The 24,111-nt window shown below is 42.9% G+C and overlaps 3 protein-coding genes and 1 long non-coding RNA gene across 14 annotated transcripts; all 4 read right to left on the bottom strand.

The window, feature by feature from the left end:
* Window positions 1–427: 427 nt before the first annotated feature.
* Window positions 428–1,450, bottom strand: LOC116160960 (60S ribosomal protein L32). 2 transcript variants are annotated; one of them, XM_031474112.1, is made up of 4 exons: window positions 1,369–1,450; window positions 1,109–1,208; window positions 907–1,059; window positions 428–621 (listed from the first exon to the last, which is right to left on the bottom strand). In XM_031474112.1, the coding sequence occupies exons 2-4, from the start codon at window positions 1,199–1,201 to the stop codon at window positions 463–465; spliced, it is 405 nt and encodes a 134-aa protein (XP_031329972.1). In that variant the 5' UTR covers window positions 1,202–1,208; window positions 1,369–1,450; the 3' UTR covers window positions 428–462. The 2 variants fall into 2 exon arrangements, with proteins under 2 accessions (XP_031329972.1, XP_031329971.1); XM_031474111.1 differs by having other exon boundaries at window positions 1,311–1,403.
* A 620-nt stretch (window positions 1,451–2,070) lies between these two features.
* On the bottom strand, window positions 2,071–6,253 carry LOC116160956 (arrestin domain-containing protein 3-like). Its single transcript, XM_031474108.1, has 8 exons — window positions 5,980–6,253; window positions 5,486–5,932; window positions 5,368–5,438; window positions 5,213–5,322; window positions 3,288–3,456; window positions 2,989–3,242; window positions 2,701–2,939; window positions 2,071–2,496 (listed from the first exon to the last, which is right to left on the bottom strand). The coding sequence occupies exons 2-8, from the start codon at window positions 5,595–5,597 to the stop codon at window positions 2,342–2,344; spliced, it is 1,110 nt and encodes a 369-aa protein (XP_031329968.1). The 5' UTR covers window positions 5,598–5,932; window positions 5,980–6,253; the 3' UTR covers window positions 2,071–2,341.
* Window positions 6,254–6,602: 349 nt separating this feature from the next.
* Window positions 6,603–8,878, bottom strand: LOC116162447. Its single transcript, XR_004143542.1, has 2 exons — window positions 7,857–8,878; window positions 6,603–7,786 (listed from the first exon to the last, which is right to left on the bottom strand). It is a non-coding gene; the product is annotated as an uncharacterized LOC116162447 (long non-coding RNA).
* A 791-nt stretch (window positions 8,879–9,669) lies between these two features.
* On the bottom strand, window positions 9,670–23,205 carry LOC116161072 (protein-methionine sulfoxide oxidase mical3b). 10 transcript variants are annotated; one of them, XM_031474271.1, is made up of 19 exons: window positions 23,057–23,205; window positions 21,781–21,888; window positions 19,980–20,402; window positions 19,674–19,787; window positions 19,571–19,621; window positions 19,443–19,514; window positions 19,295–19,369; window positions 19,149–19,217; window positions 15,782–15,856; window positions 15,604–15,725; window positions 15,456–15,550; window positions 15,311–15,382; window positions 14,574–15,194; window positions 11,621–11,739; window positions 11,345–11,521; window positions 11,027–11,189; window positions 10,624–10,973; window positions 9,934–10,055; window positions 9,670–9,886 (listed from the first exon to the last, which is right to left on the bottom strand). In XM_031474271.1, the coding sequence occupies exons 2-19, from the start codon at window positions 21,886–21,888 to the stop codon at window positions 9,745–9,747; spliced, it is 2,970 nt and encodes a 989-aa protein (XP_031330131.1). In that variant the 5' UTR covers window positions 23,057–23,205; the 3' UTR covers window positions 9,670–9,744. The 10 variants fall into 10 exon arrangements, with proteins under 10 accessions (XP_031330131.1, XP_031330134.1, XP_031330137.1 ...); XM_031474274.1 differs by having other exon boundaries at window positions 21,859–21,888; XM_031474277.1 differs by lacking the exon at window positions 11,345–11,521.
* Window positions 23,206–24,111: the final 906 nt, after the last annotated feature.

Genomic DNA, 24,111 nt, shown 5'->3' with positions numbered 1-24,111 from the left:
AGCAAAAAGGGTTAATCATTCTTTCAACCACTTAAGTCCCTGTAAGAACAGTTCAATGTTGTTCAGGCCCCTTCTTAAGGCTTTCGTAACCTATTTTAGAAAGCTCTTCTGATTTCCTAGAGCTTTCCACAGGTCTTGGTTTTTTTGATCACTCAGTATAATACATTAAGGCTCGTGAGGTTCAATATATCCCAATTATGATGTGATCTTTTTATACCAATCAATTAACTGATTTCCTAAATACCCACAGGAGGTTGCTATGAATCTGTTCACAAATATAAAATGCAAGTTACACTTTTTGCAAACAGTAAGGGGGCTAAAACAGCTGTACCAAATAAATTTTCAACACTGCAGTGTGTCTACTTTAACCCTACATAACTTGGAAAACATTTCAACATGCTACCCTTTCACTTACAGCATAAAAGACACGTTATAAATATACATTTATTGTCACTACAAAAACTATTCGTTCTCTTGGCTGCGGAGACGTGCGTGTCCATTTGTCAAACGAATCGACAGTTGTGCAGCTCGTTCGACAATAATTTTCCTTTTCTTCGACGAAACGCCGTGAGCAATTTCGCCGCAGAATTTACGATTTTGCATCATTAAAACTTCCAATTCCTACAAAGAATCGATTTAAGCACGTACAACGATCCCACTTAACCTTAAAGCACTTAGAGACTTATCAGCGCTAATATTTGGCAACACATTTGCTTCAGTCGCAAATTACCCTTAACTAAATCATCATTTATGGCCGTATGCACCGAAAAAGTTTAAGTTTAATATCCATGGTAACGATTATTGGGTCAATGTTTGCCAATGATTATAAGCTAAGCTCAGCTTAAATTTTTTCGGTGCATACAGCCATAAGTCTTTGGTCTTGGAGAAAATCGGAAGTAAACTCACCTTAAGATTGTGGATGAGAACTTTCTTAAACCCGGTCGGTAGCATATGACGCGTTCTGGCATTGGAACCGTAACCGATATTGGGCATTAAGTATTGCCCCTTAAACCTCCTGCGCACTCTGTTGTCAATACCCTTCGGTTTACGCCAGTTTCGCTGCAAACAACTTGTAAGTAAGCGGCCTCCGGAAACGAAGAGAACAAACCTTTAGCTTGCAATAGCGATCTGACTGATGTCGGACGAACTTCTTAGTTCGCTTCTTGACGATTTTCGGACGAACCACCGGTCGAATGGACATCTTTAACCTACAAAACAAAATTCGGGGTCAATTTCGAAAATATCGACGCGAGACGAATTGGGGAAATAAAAATTGGGGGGCAAGTTCGCAAATTATGCAAAATACAAACCGATGCCTAAGAATTAAGTAGAAAAATCTAAACGTGTAGAACTATAAACTTTACGTACCAGTAGCTTGACGTTAGAGAATGTTATTTAGTGCTGCCAACCTACAAACTTCATAAAAGTCCCCAAAAGCTAATTGGTTGCGTTCTACTATTTCGAATTTATTATGTAACTGTAGGTTATGCAACTTATGCAACAGTAATGTCTAAAATAAGCCGATCTAATTCTGAAAGGCATAGAAGGCTCTCGAAATTTGTCAAATAGGCACTTTGGAAAGATCTTCAAAATGGCTTACCGAGCATTTCAAATCTTAAAACGCTCTACAAATGATGGCGCAAGTGCTAAAAAAAATAAATATTTTGGTTAAGGTTCTTGGACCGGGAGGAGAATGATCCCCAGACCTACCGGTGCTACGTTCTTCCCTACAAAAGGTCCTCAGGATTCCCGTAACAGTTATTGGGAAGATCATAAGATGCTCTTCTCCTAAGAAGTGTTGTTGTTGTTGGTAGGAGTGAATTTTACAAAAGCTCGCTAACAGGGCAGAAACACCTCGTTTTTGGATTACTGTACAATATAGATATAAATAATAGACATTTATTCATAAAATACTTTTAAAAGGTTAAACAACAAGTAACATACAACCACAAATATATTCTTAATATAACACTAAATTACCTAATTGTACCTTAACCACCAAACAGCCGAATCAAAAGAAACATATTTTTGGTGCTTTGGTTATTACCAAGTTTTTTTCGGAAGAATCCATTCCAATTGTACGTTTTCTTCTTGAGATCCATTATCAACAGCGAAAACAAACAGAGGGAGAAACGTTTGGCACTTTTGTCTGCGTATAATAAATATAGAAAAATGTAATTAACTCGTTAACCCTGTAGACGGTGAGTAGGTGCGCTAGTCACAGACGTCTCGACGCGAATCTCTCGCTTGACAGAGAAAACGAAAAAAACGGCACTTGATACTCTGGAGGTCTGTGAATACCTGGGGGGTTTATTGCCTTTTTCTTTTTTTGACATGAACCTTATTTACTATTACTTCGTGCCCTGTCGACCGTCACGTAGACGGGCTTGTAGAGGACGATCGGCTCGCGATTCACCTCGTTGCCGTCGTAAACTTGGCCCATCAGAAATTCGGGCCCGATGTATTGTCCACCTTCGACGTGAGAACACGCTTGCTCTGCAATATTAACTACAATTATTTTTTATTATAATGAATGCCCAAATATAATTTATTGTATTTTAGGCATGTTTTTGAAACAATTTTGTTTGTAATATTTTAATATTGTAACCTTTTGTTAAATTCATAAATAAAATATTTTTATATTAAAAAAAAAATATTATTATTATTATTATTTTTTGCACAAGCCATTTTTTGCCTTACCGTATTTTACTGCCGGCGTTGTATTCGAGTTAGGAATGCGAAACGGAACGGTGCCAATCGTAATCGGAAAGTGCAACTCGACAATATCCAAATCCTTGTCGGTGTCCAGACTTACGGACAGTACGTAGTAAATTTGCGTAAGTCTACAAATTCCGACCAAGGTCGTGGGCATCGTCGGAATGACCAGGCTACTCGCGCTGTCCCATTTCGTACGCGAGTTCGGTTTAACGCAGCTTCCCCTGCGGGGAGACGGTGAGAAACGGGGGGGGAGTCGGGAGTTGTACCTACCGGTATTCGAAGACGAGATGCTTCGACTCCTTGTTGACGCCGAGGACGCCGCGATCGATGAAGAACTCGCAGACCTGCATTAGGCGCACTTTCAGCTTGACCTCGTCGGTGCCCTGATTATCGATGGTCGCCTTCAGCTTGAGGCTTTCGTTGCAAACGTACGCGGAACGTTCGAGGACGCAACGTAACGTGACCGTCCCCTTTTTGCAGCACCAGCAGCACGTGCTTCGCTTGTCTTGGCCTACCATCGGCTTCTGTAACGCGACGCGATTACTTTGGAACGATTCGGCTCACATTACCAAATACTGCTCGTCCATACAGTCGATGTGCGGTCCTATCACCGTGAAGTACTTCATCCCCTGAGGCGGACTCGCGTACGGAATGTCGATAGTCACCTTAATATAGTAGCGAATACAGCACGGCTTACTTTCAAAGGAACACGGAAGGCTCGATTCGGGCAGAACGAAACTGAAACAATCAGAAATGCCACGCATGTCACTTTTTAAAATGTAGGGTTCCAGATTGCGAACCCCCCCCCCCCCAACATCTCTCTATCGCACGCAATGCTATTATAATTGGAAAAGGAACACAGATTCTTTCTTTTACCCCCCAGCCATTCCCTATAGCACACGAAAATCTTGCGAGGATTGTAAGAAAAGGAACACACTCTTTCTTTTTCCTGGGGGGTAATCCATACCCCCCAGACCCCCCGGTTCCTAGTTCTTTCCCGAAATACTTCCCACTTGTATCATACTTTTGAGAAAAGGGCCACTTTTATGGAAAAGTATCACAGGAGGCCTTTGGGCTGGTTGTTTTGAGGAAGAACGTGGAACCGGGGGGTCTGGAATACCCCCCAGCCATTCCCTATAGCACACGAAATTCTTGGGATGATTGTAAGAAAAGAAACACACTATCTTTTTCCTGGGGGGTATTCCATACCCCCCGGTTGCCAGTTCCTTCCCGAAATATTTGCCACTTGTATCATACCTTTGAGGAAAGGGCCACTTTTATGGAAAAGTATCACAGGAGGCCTTTGGGCTGGTTATTTTGAGGAAGAACGTGGAACCGGGGGGTCTGGAATACCCCCCAGCCATTCCCTATAGCACACGAAAATCTTGGGATGATTGTAAGAAAAGAAACACACTATCTTTTTCCTGGGGGGTATTCCATACCCCCCGGTTGCCAGTTCCTTCCCGAAATATTTGCCACTTGTATCATACCTTTGAGGAAAGGGCCACTTTTATGGAAAAGTATCACAGGAGGCCTTTGGGCTGGTTATTTTGAGGAAGAACGTGGAACCGGGGGGTCTGGAATACCCCCCAGCCATTCCCTATAGCACACGAAAATCTTGGGATGATTGTAAGAAAAGAAACACACTATCTTTTTCCTGGGGGGTATTCCATACCTCCCAGACCCCCCGGTTGCCAGTTCCTTCCCGAAATATTTGCCACTTGTATCATACCTTTGAGAAAAGGGCCACTTTTATGGAAAAGTATCACAGGAGGCCTTTGGGCTGGTTATTATGAGGAAGAACGTGGAACCGGGGGGTCTGGAATACCCCCCCAGCCATTCCCTATAGCACACGAAAATCTTGGGAGGATTGTAAGAAAAGGAACACACTCTTTCTTGTTCCTATACCCCCCAGACCCCCCGGTTGCCAGTTCCTTCCCAAAATATTTAGTGCTTATGGCACTTGTATCATACTTTTGAGTAAAGGGGCCACCTATAGTTTATCAAAAACCATCCCGAGAGGATATAGGGCTAGATGTTTTCGGGAAGAATCAAGAATGTAACAATGAAGGCTCTTGGGGGTATATCCCCCGCCATTCCTTCTAGGGCACGAAAAGTTAAAAAGGATTTTTGATTTTTCAAATGCCATTGAAAATATTCACGGTCTGATTAAGAGTGTTGTATAGCCCCTTAGTCTTTCAAGATGGGACTCCAAAAGGCTAGTATTCACCCGCCCCAAAAAAAACATACAAAATGATATGCATATTTTCTATGTTATACTTCCCGTTTATACTGTGAACCCAAAGCAATTCAATTCAATATTGCATAGTTGCATACAGGAAAGTGGCATGGATTATTATTGCTTAGTATTAATTAATAAATAGACAGTGGTAACCTAGGATCGATCCTATTTACACCAAAATGTAGTTATTATTATTTTAAATAAAGATTTAAATAAACCCAATACGAAACCAATAAAATATTACCCACATACCGAAAAGGAAACTTATGCACGCCGCGCGGAAGTATGGGAACTGTAGTTTCGACATTCTTTTCACCCCAAATGATCTGCCTCTCATCGATGAAGTACTGATCGTCCTTCACCTGTAACGCAACGCATTACGGGCTGCGAACCCACCACCGACTTACCGTTCTTCTGTCACCGGACAGAATAACCTTCCACTCGGCGTGCGCCTTCCCTCGCAAGATCACCCGAACCACTGCAACAGAACGATTAAAGTACGCCTATGACACCGCCCACTCTCACTTTTCAACTTAAAATTTTCGGTCGTGTCGAGGAAGACCGTGCCGCGAATTTCTTCGCCGGCATAATAAAACTCCTTATCTAATTTTATATCAAATTCCTTAATGTAATCCATTATTAAAATATTTCGGTATTTGTGTATACGTTAGGCATTACAACACACAACATTTTAAACGAAATAATAACAAAGCTTCAAAAAAGGCGCCTAGCTAGCTAAGTTTGACTAACGTTCCCGCACAAAAATGTAAAAAAAGGAGGACACTTCTCGTAAAAATTACATGGCAAGCCTTATTTTTTTCGATATGGATTTTGGGATCAGCTGTTTCCGATCAATAAACTCGAGCATGCTCAGTTCGGTTCAGATGCAGTGTGGGATGAGAAACATGAATGAATTACAACAAAAAAAAACGTTGTAGAAAGTGAGAGGTCTGTAGTCTTCGTTGTGAACACCTGAAAATTGGCCATTGGTGAAATTTGTGAGAAAGTCATTGTGTTACCGTTTTAATGCGCTCACTTCCATTAGTCGGAAGTTTGGACAACTTGGAACGGAGTGGTTTGTGAGCTACATTATCTTTGTGGTGATGCGAACCGAAGTTTTCCCAGAGGTTATGGGTTAACCTACAAAAATTATTTGCACCTATTTGAATCAAATCCATCTACACTCATTCGCATTTAAATATACAAGTTATTATTAATTAGATTATAATTAATATTAAATATTAATCTGCTTCCTTCACATATTTGTTAGGTTAAGTACATAGTTGATCATTTGAACTACTTCTAGTACAGTATAGCTATTACTATCATCTCACCACTTTTTCCTTTTCTAAGACTCTTTCCAACATAAACTTTGACTTATAACTTTGTATATTCATAAACGTAAGTTTTAGTTTATTAATTTTAGCCATAGTTTGGCACATTAGTGATTTTTTGTTAGTAGGTGCAAATTGACGATGTACAGTAGTTGTAATGTTATTTCAATAGTTCAAACATTAACACAAAATATATACAATGTGTTTACAATTTTGTGCCCCCTTGTTTTCGCTCTGTAGGAAGAAGGGAAGTATAGTGGGAACTGGGTCAGGGATTTTATAAATGGGTAAAAGCAGTTATAACTAAGGAAATTACAACTGATATTTATTTAAAACAAAAACAACTTGGAAAAGCCACACCAATCAGATGATCGATTATGAACCTCACAGTAATATGGGAAATGTTAAAAATTCAATTATTAATACAAATTACAAATAGACAAACGCATTGCGGACGACAAGGTTGATTCAAACGATCGTACCATTGTCAAGTAAGATCATGACATCTCCGATCCGAAAAGATTTTATCACCATAAAGTCCAATCCAATATTTATCTCATAATCACGATTACCTACCACATTCAAAAACTTTAGACTCTTTTATGTCTTAAAATGTGTCTTTTAAGAATGGATTTATAATTCGTCTTGAAATCACAATGAGCACATTTCAAATCCTTAGAAGCTTTATGTTTTAAAAGGTGAACTTTGAAGTACTTTTTAATGTTTGTCGCATAATCACACTGATCACATTTGAAATCCTTCGAAACCTTATGTTTTAAAAGGTGTTGGTTAAAGTAGTACTTACTGTTAGTCTCAAAATCACAATCACCACATTTAAAAGCCTTTGAAACATTATGTTTTAAAAAGTGCTGTTTAAGATCGGATTTATAATTTGTCTCGTAATCGCAATCGGCGCATTTAAACTCCTTCGAATCGTTATGTGTTAAAAGATGTCGTTTCAAGTGGTATTTATTATTCGTCTCGTAAACACACTTTTCACATTTAATTAAATCGCCAACAACTTTATGTGTTAACTGATGCCGTTTGAAGTCGTCTTTATCATTTGTCCCATAAACACAATCAGTACACTTAAAACGGTTCGACACTTGATGCGTTAAAAGATGTAGGTGGAAGTAGCGTTTATAACCCGTCTCATAAACACACTCGGCACATTTAAAACGGTTAGAAACCTGATGTGTTAAACGATGCAGTTTAAAGTACCGTTTGTAACTTGTCCCGTAATCACAATCGGCACATTTAAACTCCTTAGTTACAATTGTATACTTGGTTGAAACGGGACCTCGAAAACCGGAGTGTTGCGGTACTTCATTAGAAAAGGATACAGAACGGGGTGTACCAATGCTAATTTCGTTTGTTACTGTAAACAATGCCTCGTTGCTTACCAAAATGTTATCTTGAAGATCAGAATTAATTTTTTCTTCGTGTTCTGGTTCGATTTTAATGGGTAGTGTGTCATCTTCTCCTTCCATACCTAACAACAATAGTGTGTTAAAAATCTGTTTTGGTATTAAACAGTGCAGAGATACTAGGGCATTACTTACTTTTAAAGTAAAGTAAAAAAGGTTTGAAATGTTGCTTTTAGTCATATATATAAGAGAAGTATATATATGCTTTTAGTCCTATGATGGTCTGTGTCTCTGTGATAAGCGTCAGAGTAATCGTGCGTCATGCTACCACTTCCACTCCACCAGTGGCGTCCGCTCGGGTTTTATACTAGCAGATTGCAATGTATTTGCAGTTTTTTATTTGGATTAAAATACAAAAAGATGCGTTAAACAATTATTTCCTGTGTACAAAATCTTCTCGCGTTTCTGTTATACCTACTGAACAGGTATTTTTTGTGCATTACCTAGTACCAGGAAACCATTTAAGAAAACTTTTCACGATTTCTGTGGAGGATCCTTCTTAGGTTTCTGTTGTCCTGGTACACCCTGGAATACCACCCAGTATTGTACAATTGGTCCATTGCCAATTTTTAAAAAAACCATGAGAATTATAGGTACCACAGGCTATAGGGTAAACAGAGTTATCGAGTTCTTCTTTGCTGGGTTGTTTGTGATTTTCCGGAAATTGTTATAGAATTTTCCTTCGCTAGGGGTATTCCATACCGTTCTCCGCAATAATTCTTAGAAGAGAATCTGATAATTTTTTCAAAAACTATCGAGTCCTAGGCGTGTTGTGGGGTACAGTAGTAACGCAATACCCCCCAGCCAGCAGTGTACTCTCAGCATATTTTACTTCGTTTACTGGGGGGTATTCTATGTCCCCCAGGTGCAATATACTTCTTAAGAGATGATATAATTTTCGCAAAAACTATGAAATTTCTGAAGGGTAAACGTCTTCCAGGGGTCGTAGTACCGAGGGGTTCCTATAATATTCACAATAGTCGTTGGGAAAAGGCTGTGGAAAAGGTAATCGCTGACATTTTGACCAGAATTAAAAAAACCCGAAAAGGATGTAAAAAAATGATTACAGAAACACCTCCAATTATACTACCAATTGTTGGGGACAGACTCTTTTTAATAGATATATATTTGGAACACATCTTGAAGCTCAACCTCCTCCAAGATCGGCATTGAACCCCCCCCCCCCCCCCCCGTGCTCCAGTAAATCTTCTTTCCCACACATATACAATGGCTAAAGATTATGAAACGGTTCAGGAACGCCGATATACAGTTATTGGTTGGCCCCCACCCCCGGTGATCAAATTTCAATTTCGTGTTATTTTGTTTGGTATGGCAATGGGTGAATAATTACCTACTAAACAAAGTGCCATGTTTATTTGGGTACCCATATTTTTGCCTTCCTTCCAAAGTTCCCTGCAGGCGAGGGAGTTTATCAAGAACTTTTGAGATAAGGGTTACCTTTATAAAAAACTATCATGGGAATCCTTTGGGTGGATTGTTTTCAGGAAGAATGTGGAACTGGGGGGTATTATGGAATACACCCGCCCCCAACCATTCCCTCTAGCACACGAAAATCTTGTGATAATTGTAGGAAAAAATTTCTTCCTGTTCGTGGGGGTATAAATACCCCCCAGACCGCCCGGTTACACATCTTTCCCCCCAATATTCAGTGCTTTTGGCACTTGTATCATACTTTATAGACTTTGAGTGAGAATATAACACCGGGGGGTGGGGTTTCGGAATACCCCCCAACCATTCCCTTTAGTGCACCAAATTTCTTTGCACACTGTTTTTTAGCGTATTTTCCAACAAAGTTGGATGGGCTATTGCAGACACTTTTTTTGTTCAAAGCCTTAACTAAAACAGTTTTCAATATATTTACTTGACGATCCACAGAAAAAAAAGTGTCGTCACACGGACTGCTACTGTTGAAGAACAGAAGACTCCGTGTTTTTGTAGAGCTGTAATTAAATCGAAATAAAACAATAGAAAAATACTTTTTTTGTATACACAAACAGTAAACTTAGGCCGCAGTTCGAACGCCCCACTTATCTTTGTGCTGCTCCAATCCGAAACCGCTATCGTAATTGCCTTTTGTGATAAACAAGCGCTTGAAATGCGTAGTGCAATACAACAGGCCTCGATTGTACGAGTACGAGTTCATTCTAGACGAAAATCTGTTTATTTTCGAATGTCGTCTCGGGCGACTTACCGCAATATCATCTTACACTCGTTACAGCGGAAGCAGTTTTTGTGGAACGTTAATCCGTGCACGGCGATCATTTCCAACGGGTAGACAGTGCCCTCGCAGCTCTTGCACGTCGCGTTCGAGACCTGCGCAATAGTTATTAGAGAGAGGGAGAGGGTGTTATCCCCAATAAAGACAGAGAATTAGCTTATGACATCTGTTTATTTAATCACCCAAAGAACATATAAAGATTGGCACAGTTACAGATTCCTTCTTCTTTTTTTTAAAAATAAAAAACAAAAAAGTAAATTTAAAATTTTCGACAATAAAATTCGAACAACAAATATAATAGTAATTGTATAATAAAAATATGCACCACGACTGGTTAAACGATAACACTTTTTTCTCAATGAAGATACAACAACGTAAAAAGTTCGCTTTTGTGCATTATTACTTATCGTTAATTACCCACATTTATTCTATATAAATAATTAGAAATCTAAAAATATTGAAGTTGTGGCATTTTCCATTTACTGCAAAGAAAGTATTTCAAATCAGAGAGAGAGAGCACATCACTACCTACAACAGATCACATGCAAAATACTACGCAGTGCGACAAGTGTGGCAGGTGCCGAAAGCTAATTCGCAAACGCTAAGATTAATTGGGAATAACACAAGAGAACGAGGTTATAGGGGCGCGCATGCTCGACTTACCACGAATCGATTCACTTTCACGCGATTTGTGTGCTGCTGGACGTTATTGGAATCACGCAGTGATTCGAATTTGGCACATAAACTCCTTGCCGTCTCGATCTGCCCCTGCTCGTCGCCGATGACGCTCACGGAATTCTCGCGCTTAATCTCGTTCTCCTCCCAGCGTTCGAATTTGGCGCGCAACTTCTGCGCGCGGGCCGCCTTCTGCGCCTCGACCAGATCCTGCTCCATCACTCGCACGTTATCGACCTCCGTCTCGCTCTCCTCCTCGCTGCCGGACTCGCGCTCGCTGCTGCTCTCGCGCCGCGCCGGCTCGCGCGGCGGCGTGAAGCGCTTCAAAGGTTTCGGACCTACGAAAACACAACCCGTTCACTTTCCCCACTAGGTAAAACACGTAACCCACCTGCAGATTCTTGCCCTTTCATCAGATTCTCCTCCATCTGACGAAACTTGCTCAGCATCTTCGTAGCCGTATGCGCCGATTTGGCTACGACCGAATCCTCGACGGTCTCGTCCGATCTGACGATGTCGGGATCGACGTACACGTCGCGCTCGGGCGTCTTCGACTGTCACAAACAAAGGGTAAGTTAGCACCGCGGTTAAGCGCGCCGACGTAGCAACAACAACAACAACAACAAAAGTCTAAGGGAATTAGTTTAAGAGGCGAGAAATGTGCAAAATTAGTAACAAGGCAAAACACCTCTCCCTGCAAGCTATTAACCTTAGTCTGTCCCTCACGCGGCGGGGTCATTCGAAACTCCCTGCGCTTCTGTTCCGGCTCTTTATAAGTCTCAAAAAATTTAAACCGGTCGTGGATATCGGCCGTCCGAACTGAGATCTCGTCCATGCGCTCGAATGACCTAACGGTATCCTCAGAGGCCTGCTTGGCAATGTATGCCTAACGGATAACAAGGTTTTACAATCCTCTCACCCACAATAAGAAAGAGAGAGAAGAGAGAAAGGGGGGCGGGGTTACAAAAAAAGTTGCGGTGCGTACCTCTCGCGCGTTGCGAACCGATGTGCTCAGCTTGACGGGCGACGTCGGCGACAGTTTCGGTGGTTTCGTGGTTTCCGCGTCCAATTCCAGGAAGATCGATCTCGACTTTTTGCCGATACCTGAAACACAAACGCGACTTGAAATATACGTCAAAATCGGGAACTCAAAGTCGCGGTGACGCTAGAGATCTTAAAAATTCCGAGGTCCAAAGAGATCCAGGAAGTCACCAAGATCCAGTACAATTAACCGTTGCTAACTAAATGAGTTGCAGTAAACAGCATCCGATTAAGTCATGAGCGGTGTCATTAGAAGCGCAATTAATTAACGAAGTTTTAATTTTTGAACAGTATCCGGCAGAATTTCCGACGCCCCCTCCCCGTATTTTGGGAATTCTATTTAAGGTATGCTGTGAGATCCAATTTTTTTTCATAACAGGAACATAATAGGCAAAAGCTGTTCTTCAAAAACTTTAAGAGGGCATAATATGTTAAAGGATCAATCCAAATCTATAATTTTTACGCTACCTTTCCGCATGCCTGCTATCCTGATGCAATTAAAGAAAATTAATTACAATGGACATCAGGCAGACATAATACGTGAGAGGATGCCGCCAAATATGTCTTACGATCTATTTCTAGGCAGGATTCGCCTCAGAAAGTGTAATTTATGTACCTCCTTGCATTCCTGTGATCCCGCAAATTTATATCAGGAGAACATAATATGTAACAAGGTGTCACTTAAAGGCTTAAGGCCTTCTTGCGTTTAATTATTCGACCAAATGTGTATCAGAACAACATTAAATGTAAGATGTCATTAATTTGTGATTGATTGTTAGACATTTGCATCAGGGGAGCATTCCTGTACTTTCTTGTATTGCTGCGATTCCGTTACTAAAATGCTTTAAAGTAGAATTTGTATCATGTGGGCATGATACGTAAGGTGTCCCTTTCTGTATGGAATACCCCCAGGCAAACACACATCCCAGGAGGACAGCATCTCTAAGGCTCTGTACATTGTGGTGTACCGCTGGAAAGTCTGAAATACCCCCTAGGCACTAGAAATCCGGTTCCCTTTAATAAAAAAATGAAAGTACTAATTGCCCTACACGGTTTGGGGGAGAACTTAGCACCGAATACCTCCCAGGCAAACACACGTCCCAGGAGGACAGCATCTAAGGCTCTATACATTGTAGTATACCGCTGGAAAGTCTGGAATACCCCCTAGGCACTAGAAATTCGGTTCCCTTTAATAAAAAAATGAAAGTACTAATTGCCCTACACGGTTTGGGGGAGAACTTAGCACCGAATACCTCCCAGGCAAACACACGTCCCAGGAGGACAGCATCTAAGGCTCTATACATTGTAGTATACCGCTGGAAAGTCTGGAATACCCCCTAGGCACTAGAAATTCGGTTCCCTTTAATAAAAAAATGAAAGTACTAATTGCCCTACACGGTTTCGGTTCCCTTTAATAAAAAAATGAAAGTACTAATTGCCTTACACGGCTTGGGGAAGAACGTAGCACCGGGGGGTATGGAATACCCCCCCAGGCAAACACACGTCCCAGGAGGAAAAGAGTATGACAGCATCTAAGGCTCTATACATTGTGGTGTAACCCTGGAAAGTCTGGAATACCCCCTAGGCACTAGAAATTCGGTTCCCTTTAATAAAAAAATGAAAGTACTAATTGCCTTACACGGCTTGGGGAAGAACGTAGCACCGGGGGGTCTGGAATACCCCCCAGGCAAACACACGTCCCAGGAGGAAAAGAGTATGACAGCATCTAAGGCTCTATACATTGTGGTGTACTCCTGGAAAATCTGGAATAACCCCTAGGCACTAGAAATTCGGTTCCCTTTAATAAAAAAATGAAAGTACTAATTGCCTTACACGGCTTGGGGAAGAACGTAGCACGGGGGGTTCTGGAATCTCTCTCTCTCTCTGGAACTCAAAAAATAAAGGAAAGTGTATCGATTACCAAGGAGATGGCGCACTTGTACCTTTTGTTTTTAAACTAACAATTCAAAAACCGGGGCCATTGAACAACAATTGCTGTACACATCTTGCAAGATTCCACTCTAATTTTCGGCTGCGCTGTGTAACCCGAAAATCCAACAATCCCTGAGGTCCACGACCTTTCGCGGGACATTCAAGGCGGGTCCCAAGCTAGCCTAACCGAACAAGCCACACAGGCGCCGGCGTCCACCGTGGAGATTGATTACCTCTTATACTATTCAACCCCCACAACCGCCTCTCACAATGCAGACCGCCGGCAATCGGCTTAGCTGGTGCAATGTCAAATTGCCAAATGAAGCTATTATGTCACTTCCGCCGCAACAATCACATCGCGGTTACGATAATTCTGTCGGAAAAGATAAATTCTTTCAAGTATCTCTCGAAACGGAAATCTACGGACGATAACGTTATCAATGTTGGGGCTTGAGTCGTAAATTTCTTAGTCAAAAAAACCAAACTGCGCGCCTTGTTCCTTTAGAAATTGCGCGATACTTACGTGCCTGTTAAATAATGAAACGTCAATAGGCCTCTTTCTAGACCCGTCTACTTTGGAGAAGAATGTAGATTGCTCTGGAAAGGGTTTGTAACCGTTCCAGAGCAATCTAGATCTCTGAAAAACATTTATGGAGACCGTAAGACGTAGAACACGACGGAAAACCGCGCAAGCATCGTGGAAGTGCTTTCCAGAGTGTTCCAAAAAGGGGCAAGAGACTCTAGAAGGCACCCAAAAGCGCTAGATGGTCATGAATGCTTCTCCTTCGGCTCGCCTAGCACTGAAATAAATAATAGAGCGCGGAAAAGGTTTGAATCTCTGAAACACAGATACGGAAACCCGGAATTTCAGAGCAATTGATAGTTTTCCAAGATGCATTCAAAGACAATCTCATAGGATCGATTTGCGCACATTTTTTAATTAAAGAACAACTCGATCGACTTACCGCTTTCAAAAATAGACATGTCCTCAGTTTCCCTCCTAATTTCGCTATTGACAACGTCTCCCCTCTCAAATCTGTCCTTGATCGAGCGCGTATCGGGCGTGTCGATCGGCACCTCCTTCTTCAGCGCGGCGCCCGACTCCGACTCGACGACCGCCTGCTGGTACGCCTCCTTCATCTTCCCCTGCTTGCCGAGGAATAGCCGACTGCGAATGTTCTGTATCTCCTGCTTGCGCTCCTCGCGTATGTCGTCGCGCTTCTGCGAGTTGCCCTGCTCCCATCTGCTCTTCACGTCGGACATTTGCAGAAAGTGAAACGGCTTCTCCTTCTGGACGCGCTTCGCGCGAATCAGATCGGCGTCCTCGCCCTCCGCTTCCGCCTCCTCCTCGGACGAGCTCGCCTCGATCGGTATGCCGTCGAGGCACTCGTCGTTGACGCCGACGTCCATGCCTTTCGCTTGGAATCGCGCCAGCTTCGAGAGGATGGAGGGCGATCGTTCCATTTTGACAGAATTTTTCTCGTGGTGATCGTGCGCGCTGTCCTTTATGTTCTCGAACACTTGAAAGCGCTCCTTAACGTTCAAACTGTGCAACTCCTCGAGGCCCAGATCGGGTTTATCGCTCGCTAAAAAAAGACCGCGATTAGTACGTGCCGAGAGTGCGCGAACGAGGGGTGTGTTATCAAAACAAAGCGGCGGAGACGTGTTAAGTTTTAGGTTGTGACATAAAACGTTTCTGTACCTCTAGCCACATCTGGCGGCAATTCCACCGGTTGATTTTCACGAATTATAAGTTCATGCTTTCGAGGTTTCGCTGCAATCATTTTTTTTTATGAGGGCCGATCGATTGTCCAAAGTATTGGATGATCATCGTCGTCGATACTTACTCGGTAACTCGTCCTCGACCGCCTTCGGCTGGAACAGCAGCTTAAAGTGGGACTTGCAATAAACTGTGCCTTCGTGGCTCTCGAAATTGTCGACTCTAGAAAAGACGAATTATAGCGTGCGAGGTGCAACAGGGGGGGAGGAGCGTACAATAATTGTTTACTACACTCGGCGCATCTGAAACAGTTCCGATGCCAGACGCATCGCTCCGCGATGACGCGCTCCATTTGAAACACGGGACGTCCGCATTTCTTACAATTGCTTGTGTCTGTCTATAACAGGAGAGAAGGGGTTATCGTGCGATAAAGGTGTCGGCGCGTTTACTCACATCATTTTGGTCTACCTGCTGAAGGTTCAATTGGTTTTTCTTTTGTAAGGCGTCAAACTTGCTGAAACTGGATTTCTAAAATAAAACGAGTGTTAGGGGATTTGTGCCGCTGTAAAATGTGGATAGGGGCAGATGGGGTGCAATGTGCTACAAAGTGCTATTTAAGTATTAAAGTTTATGTGTCGGAAAGTTTTGCCAAACAGTGAACGAGTCTCGGAGAGCTAGCTCCGAAAGTATGCGCGCTAAGCGAGACTTCCTTTGTCTTGGAAGATGTGCCTTGGTCCCCTAAATAGTACCACCAAGGAATCCGGAATACAAAAAGTATGAAAGTACCAATTGCCTAAAACGGATTGAGGGAGAACCTACCCCCGTGGCGTGTGGGAGACATTCTATACCCCCTAAAGCTACACTATCAACAATTCTCATAATATTAAATATATAAGTACTGGGGGATAAAGAGGATCTGATAAACACAAAAAGGGTTATGAGAGAACGTGGTACCGGGGGGGGTCTGGAATAGCCCCCAGGCTACACTCAGCAGCAAAAAAAGATTCAATGAGAGTTCTCACAAAAACACAAACCTGGTAGGGCTTCACAATTTCAATCACAATTATAACATGTACACTTGGGGGGTGTTCCATACCCCCCCAACCCCCCGGTGCTACATTATTGTCATTTCTCCTTAGAAGAGGATGTGATAATCTTCTCAAAAACAAAAAGGATTATGAGAGACTTGAGAACTAAACAGTTTGTGGGGGAGAACGTGGTACCGGGGGGGTCTGAGGGGGTATGGGAATACCCCCAGCCTATACTCAGTAGCAAAAAAAGATTCAATGACAGTTCCCACAACAACACAAACTTGGTAGGGCTTCACAATTTCAATCATAATTATAACATATACACTATACCCCCCAAACCCCCCTGTGCTACATTATTGTCAATTCTCTTTAGAAGAGGATCTGATAATCTTTTCAAAAACAAAGAGTTATGAGAGACTTGAGGACTAACAGTTTGTGGGGGAGAACGTGATACCGGGGGGTTTGAGGGGGTATGGAATACCCCCCCCCCATACTCAGTAGCAAAAAAAAGATTCAATGACAATTCCCACAACAACAAAAACTTGGTAGGGCTTCACAATTTCAATCATAATTATAACATATACCCTTGGGGGGTATTCCAAACCCCCCGGTGCTACATTATTGTCAATTCTCTTTAGAAGAGGATCTGATAATCCCTTCAAAAACAAAAAGGGTTATGAGAGACTTGAGAAGTAAACAGTTTGTGGGGGAGAACGTGGTACCGGGGGGTCTGGGGGGTATGGAATACCCCCCAGCCTATACTCAGTAGCAAAAAAAGATTCAATGACAGTTCCCACAACAACACAAACTTGGTAGGGCTTCACAATTTCAATCATAATTATAACATATACACTTGGGGGGTATTCCATACCCCCCAAACCCCCCTGTGCTACATTATTGTCAATTCTCTTTAGAAGAGGATCTGATAATCTTTTCAAAAACAAAGAGTTATGAGAGACTTGAGGACTAACAGTTTGTGGGGGAGAACGTGATACCGGGGGGTTTGAGGGGGTATGGAATACCCCCCCCCCATACTCAGTAGCAAAAAAAAGATTCAATGACAATTCCCACAACAACAAAAACTTGGTAGGGCTTCACAATTTCAATCATAATTATAACATATACCCTTGGGGGGTATTCCAAACCCCCCGGTGCTACATTATTGTCAATTCTCTTTAGAAGATCTGATAATCTCTTCAAAAACAAAAAGGGTTATGAGAGACTTGAGAAGTAAACAGTTTGTGGGGGAGAACGTGGTACCGGGGGATCTGGGGGGTATGGAATACCCCCCAGCCTATACTCAGTAGCAAAAAAAGATTCAATGACAGTTCCCACAACAACAAAAACTTGGTAGGGCTTCACAATTTCAATCATAATTATAACATATACCCTTGGGGGGTATTCCAAACCCCCCAAACCCCCCGGTGCTACATTATTGTCAATTCTCTTTGTCAATTCTCTTTAGAGGAGGATCTGATAATCTTCTCAAAAACAAAAAGGGTCATGAGAGGTTTGAGAAGTAAACAGTTTGTGGGGGAGAAAGTGGTACCGGGGGGTCTGGGGGGTATGGAATACCCCCCAGCCTATACTCAGCAACAAAAAAAGATTCAATGACAGTTCCCACAAAAACACAAACCTGGTAGGGCTTCATAATTACGATCACAATTATAACATGTACACTTGGGGGGTATATACCCCCCAAACCCCCCGGTGCTACATTATTGTCAATTCTCATTAGATGAGGATCTGATAAGCTTCTCAAAAACAAAAAGGGTGATGAGAGACTTGAGGACTAAACAGTTTGTGGGGGAGAAAGTGGCACCGGGGGGTCTGAAATACCCCCCAGCAAAGAAAGTTCAATGTCAGTTAACACAAAACCACAAACCTAGGAGGACTTGATCCTTTCCATCAGAATATTAAATGTCTACTGAGGGGTATTCCGTATCCCCCTCTTCCAGACCTCCCCGGTGTTACATTATCTACAGTTCTCCTTAGAAGAGTATGTGATAATTTCCCCAAAAACGCCCCCAAGCAGACACAGACCTCTTTAAGGAAAAGAAGTATCACAGCAACTAGGACTCCATACATTTTGGTGTAGCACTGAGGGGTCCGGAATATTAAAGGACAATTCAGTACGTGTTGTCATATGGCTGGCGTAGTCTCCCCTCCCCGAATTTAGTCAATTGTCAACTGTCGTGGGGACAGGAACTAACAGGGGTACATCTCCACCACTTATGTTGCATTGCGCTGGGCTGCAACATATGCCAAACAATGTGGTGGATTTTGTGGATTGGGGAACTTGTGGAAGGGAGGGAGGGGGGATAAAGGTTAATCGAAAACCATCATTATAGTATGTTTCACCGTTTTAAAGGAGAACAAAGTAGCGACGGAGGTAGCGACCAAAAGAGAAGAGAGAATCAACTTCTAGATGGAGGTTTTTTGGGGTTCTTGGAGACTTTTACGACCCTTAAAGCCAATAAAAGCTGCTTTTCAATGGATTTCTAAAAAGTACCCAATGCCCAGACGCTGTTGTAGCGATATCTTCCTGAAATTGTAACCAAAAAGGCTAAGACACCTGCTTTGAAATGTAAAATCGCGCATATGCGCACCCAAGTTACCATATGTAGAAATGGGCGCATGCGCAGAATGCACTTTCCTATAAGCAACGTACAATACCTAGCTATCGGAGAGTTAATAACAAAAACTTTAACACTCTGTATGTCAAAGGTCAATTTTCGTCAATTCTGTGCCCCATCCACCCCTAAGTATGATCATTTGACAACACTTACCAACATCTTTGACTTAGTAATGTTATTAAGCAACACGTGATTAGTAGAGACGTTACTAAATCTCTCTCGCTACAATTTGTTAGTTACGCCATGCAAAAAAAAAACATTCTTAATTCTGCTAGGGACGTGTTACAGCGGGGTCTTACCAATTCCTTTACAGACACGCCCGTAAAGATTCTACCGGTGCGAATCGGCCGAAGATCGCTCATCGACTTTGTACGCTAAAGCAACACAGAGAAAAAAAACAACACAGAAGCTTTTTTCGCATGCACGGGTGGACAATCGGTCGCTTACCGAACGCTCGGTGCACTTCCACCGGTGGTGGCGGTCCGCGTCGATTTTACTGAGGTCACCGAAACTCCTACACTAAAGCGCAAATGCGAACATGCAAAAAAAACAACAACAAAAGCGGCCACACTCACCAAATTCTTCACGTTGACGTTATAGCACGAATCTTCGTTAGTCTCATCACACTAAAATTAGTTTTGAAAAGCGAGCGAGGCGAGGCGGCGCATCCGTACTTACCACCGAGATGTTCTCCTTCTCGTGCTGGCTCTTCGACTTCTTGCTCTTCTTCTTTTTCAGGCCGTTGGTCTCTGTGGTGGTCGTTTCGACGTAGTGCGTCTCTGTGACTGTGCTCTGAAGTGAGAGAAGGCATTAGATTTGGTTGGATTGGAATGTGGAGGTCTATCTTTTTCGATTGTGCTCTCTATAATCCTGGGACTTCTTGCTAGAACATTTTCTAATAATGAGAGCACAGGAATTTGGGGGGAGAGAGGGGGGGGGCGAAAAAAATAGACTGATAATTAGTAAAAAAAACCGCACACTTACAACATCAATGTTAACACACACGTTAGTATCAATTTGTTCGAATTGGGGCTGCTGCTCCGGTTCGACCGGCTCCTCTTCGTCGGCGACATTTGGCGTGCCGTTGCCGTTGCAAAGCGGCGACTCGTTCGAGATCGACTCGCGCTTGAAGCCCTGCAAAAAGTCTATGTTCTCCTCGGAGGGCGTGAGCATCGGCGACGTGACCGTCTGCGTGAACAGCAGACAGGAGGCGTCGTCGGTCGATAGGAACATGCGGTCCTTTACGGATTTCGGTTCGGGCTCGTCTCGGACCGGCGGCGGCGAGTCGGGGCTCTCGCACGTTATTTCGTAGTCGGCGTGACCGTTCGACGTGGTTAGGCTGTCGCGCCGTTCGTTCTCTATAAATAAGTTCGTGGCGGTGGCAAGATCGGGCGGGTTGAGATCATCCTGAAAAGTTAGTGGTAGGGCGAAAACGGCGCATGTGAAGTTAGCTCCTGATTTACAAAATTTTGCAACTGTAATTAAAGTGTGGAACACCCCCCCCCCCTCCCGCCATCCATTCTCTCTAGCGCACGACAATCTTATGATAATTGTAGAGAAAGCAACACCAATCTCTTCTTTTCCCTTCGTCTTACCCCCAATACCCTGTGCCTACGGCACTGGTGTCACACACAAAAGTTCATGGGGAAGGACTGCACGTTTTCAGTAAGAATGTAGTACCGGGGGATCTGGGGGGTAGGGAATACCCCCCAGTTATTCATTCTAGCGCACGAAAATTTTATGATGATTGTAGGAAAAGCAACACCAATCTCTTCGTTTCCCATACCCCCCAGACCCCCCGGTTACACATTCTTGCCCCCAATATCTTGTGCCTACGGCACTGGTGTCACACACAAAAGTTCATGGGGAAGGACTGGACGTTTTCAGTAAGAATGTAGTACCGGGGGGTCTGGGGGGTATGGAATACCCCCCAGCTACTCATTCTAGCGCACGAAAATTTTATGATGATTGTAGGAAAAGCAACACCAATCTCTTCGTTTCCCTGGGGGGTATTCCATACCCCCCCAGACCTCCCGGTTACACATTCTTGCCCCCAAGATCTTGTGCCTACGGCACTGGTGTCACACACAAAAGTTCATGGGGAAGGACTGGACGTTTTCAGTAAGAATGTAGTACCGGGGGGTCTGGGGGGTATGGAATACCCCCCAGCTATTCATTCTAGCGCACGAAAATTTTAGGATGATTGTAAGAAAAGCAACACCTATCCCTTCTTTTTCCTGGGGGGTATTCCATACCCCCAGACCCCCCGGTTACACATTTTTGTGCCGAATATTCAGTGCCCATGGCACTTGTATCACACACAGAAGTTCATGGGGAAGGGCTGAACGTTTTGAGTTTGAATGTGATACCGGGGAGTCGATTCCCTCTAGCGCACGAAAATCTTACGGTCATTGTAGGAAAAGGAAAACTTTTTTTTTCGTGGGGGGGTTTTCTTTTCCCCCCCCCCCCCGGTTCTACATTCTACCCCGTATTTACTGCTTTTGGCATTACTTTTAGACTTTTAGTCAATATTGGGAGTTTCTATTTGGGTAACGAAGTCTTGTCCGTTGGTTTTTCGCGCAGCTATTTTAATGACTTATCAGGAATTTTTGAACTATTAATCCTCTTTTTAGAACGCCCCCCCCCCCAACCCTATATTTTAAAAATTGTCGGAACATTTTATCATGAATTGTAGAACTTACGGGGGAACTGCAGAAGTTGCAAAATTCGATAAACGAGGGGCTACCGTCACATGCGCGCGAAAACGTTAGTGGCAAATACACACTTGACTTAAGCATTTTTTAAGCCTTTGATTAAATTCTTCCAGCAAGCACTCTTCTAAATTTTCATCGGTTTCACTTACAATTCTCGACTTCTTCACTGTGTCTGCCATCTGAAAGCAAACGATCGAAATTTAAGCGCACGGTTTGACGGGAAAGAGCGAGGTTAGGCGCGAGTGTCATTCGTCACCGACATCTAACCTCACTTTCTTTCAAGGTCGCGCTTATACCCGTGTTTACACCGCAACGTGATAGCCCCGGTGTAATACAATCAGCAATGACTAATACACAGGCAGGACGCGAAAATTCGCCTATTAATAGTTTTAAGTCATTTTTGAGCGCGTCAAGGTGGACGGCACTCAAACCTTATTTCCGCAGGTATTTGTACCGTAAAAATATTGTGCACTTGGCTACGTTTCAAAAGATGTATTTCAGGAGAGAATTTGAAATTTTCTACGAGTTTTCGTGGATTCCTTAACTTATTTGTGCCAGAAAAATTCCGTTTTCTATTTCTGTAGCGTTTAATTGCTTCCATAGGCGTATCGATGCATTCGTAAAACGGGTCAACGTCTTATAAGAGCAAAAAATCGGAAATGCCATGTGGTTGATGTTTATATTTCAATTCGCGCGACGAGGGCGACAGCTCCAGATGAATCTAATGACGCAAGTAGCGAGTATTTATCAAAGGAAAAAATTAACACCGCGCGGCTATTAGACGAGGAGCTACTTCTTCTTCCCGCTGACCGTAGTTCCGGTTTTTAATTGCATTTAATTAAATTCCTGAACTACAAACCTTCTTGGCGAACGGAATTTAATAATAATACAACGAGCGACATTGAAGTTACGTACGTGTCTTTAGCCTTCGAACGAATCCGTTGCGAAACGTGCTATTTTTACAATAACAATCAATTGAGAAGACAATTGCTTTATTGAGAATATCTACAAATGTCAAAGGTCACAAATCTCGCACGCCCGAGGAAAAAATACAAGAAAATTCGGACGACCAACGACGAGGAGTTCCTTGCTCCTGGGGCAGGATGTTAATGACCTACAAAAAACGCGGCGGCGGTCTCGAGATCTTTGTGCGAACGGGGAGGCGCTCCCGTTTTTTTCCCCCCCATTATCCTCCCGAAGAGGGTAAACTCGGGGCATCAATTTCGCCACGAACCGGCGGCGGAGTTCATTTGTTTATCTCTCGAAAAGACCGGTTTGCATTCCACGACGCGACCGCCCCGAGGGTGTAAAAAACGGTCGGGGTACAAGTATAAAACGTGAACTTACCACGGGGGAGGTTTTCTCGTATTAACGAATTACATAAACACTATCACTATGGCTATTAAAATCTTACTGAAATTTAATCCGTTGCAGAACCATAGCCAGCCAGCGAGCGAACGCGTTCGGCGCGCATGCGTCCAAGGCGCCAGATGCCGAATGAAAAATTTCGGAAATTTATGATTGATTCCAAGTTCGAAAAAGTGGCGGAAGGGGACACGAGGTCCGCGCTAAATGCATGTGTGTCATCTCATTATCGCGTGCGAAAATTGCACGCACTGTTTATTTAATTGTATAGCGAAACATTTACGGATTTAAATAAACGATAATCCACGCGCATTCTTTTCAATTTCATAGGCATTACGTCAAGAGAGACGGCGATTAAATTCCATTGCTCTGTATGCAGGTGTGTGACTAATTCGTAAATCGTTTGTGAGTCACTTTCCGATTAAAGCTGATCGAACCAAGTCAAACAAAGCAACGCCCCGCATACCCTTTGACACATGAAGTCGGTTTTGCATCCAATCATTGCATTAGAAATAACTTTCAAAGGCGCGAAAACTAAAATTTAAATCAGCGCCATCTGTCGGTTCTATCCGTCACTGGAAAATTGACTAATCCAAAACGGGCCCAGCAAATTCGTTGATGCGTGGGAGCTCGTTTTCTTTATTTAAACAAATTTGCATGCACGCGAGAGAAAACACCCAAATCTCGTACATCAATTTCTAATTGCCCACATTGAAATTTCCATATTTTCACCAAATGAAGAATTTGCATATCAACTGCGAAATTCACTCCCAATTGAATTACTTCATTTTTTCAAAATTTTGAATTACATTCAGCGATTTTGAGATTAGGTGTCCATGGTCTTTAGGATTAGAGGAGAAGGGAATACTCCATGTAAATGGAACATTGGGTAGTTCCGGTAGTTCTTTATGAGAACGTACGTTTTGTGGGAGGCCCCGCAGCGCCCCAAGATTTTATGATATGTGTGTGTAAGCAAATGAACACTGAATCTTCTTTTTTTCCTGTGGGGTTTCCCCCAGACCTCCCAGTTCTACATT

This window comes from Photinus pyralis, unplaced genomic scaffold (assembly GCF_008802855.1).
Source record: "Photinus pyralis isolate 1611_PpyrPB1 unplaced genomic scaffold, Ppyr1.3 Ppyr1.4_LG10, whole genome shotgun sequence".
Lineage (NCBI taxonomy): Eukaryota > Metazoa > Arthropoda > Insecta > Coleoptera > Lampyridae > Photinus > Photinus pyralis.
Note: the sequence above shows the minus strand (reverse complement) of the source record. Positions and strands in the feature narration are given on the sequence as shown.

Bases quoted from the DNA above. Each gene is read 5' to 3' on its own strand.
- LOC116161072 (XM_031474271.1), bottom strand. From the start codon at position 21,888: ATGGCAGACACAGTGAAGAAGTCGAGAATTGTAAGTGAAACCGATGAA. The intron at 19,218-19,294 runs GTAAGACCCCGC...AACAAATTGTAG, and splicing joins GCGTGTCTGTAAAGGAATTG to CGAGAGAGATTTAGTAACGT. The intron at 9,887-9,933 runs GTAAGTCGCCCG...ATTTTCGTCTAG, and splicing joins GAGTGTAAGATGATATTGCG to AATGAACTCGTACTCGTACA.
- LOC116160956 (XM_031474108.1), bottom strand. From the start codon at position 5,597: ATGGATTACATTAAGGAATTTGATATAAAATTAGATAAGGAGTTTTAT. The intron at 3,457-5,212 runs GTATGTGGGTAA...TGATTGTTTCAG, and splicing joins GTGCATAAGTTTCCTTTTCG to TTTCGTTCTGCCCGAATCGA. The intron at 2,940-2,988 runs GTAGGTACAACT...GTCTCCCCGCAG, and splicing joins CATCTCGTCTTCGAATACCG to GGGAAGCTGCGTTAAACCGA.
- LOC116160960 (XM_031474112.1), bottom strand. From the start codon at position 1,201: ATGTCCATTCGACCGGTGGTTCGTCCGAAAATCGTCAAGAAGCGAACT. The intron at 1,060-1,108 runs GTTTGTTCTCTT...AGTTGTTTGCAG, and splicing joins ATCGCTATTGCAAGCTAAAG to CGAAACTGGCGTAAACCGAA. The intron at 622-906 runs GTGAGTTTACTT...GATTCTTTGTAG, and splicing joins TTCTCATCCACAATCTTAAG to GAATTGGAAGTTTTAATGAT.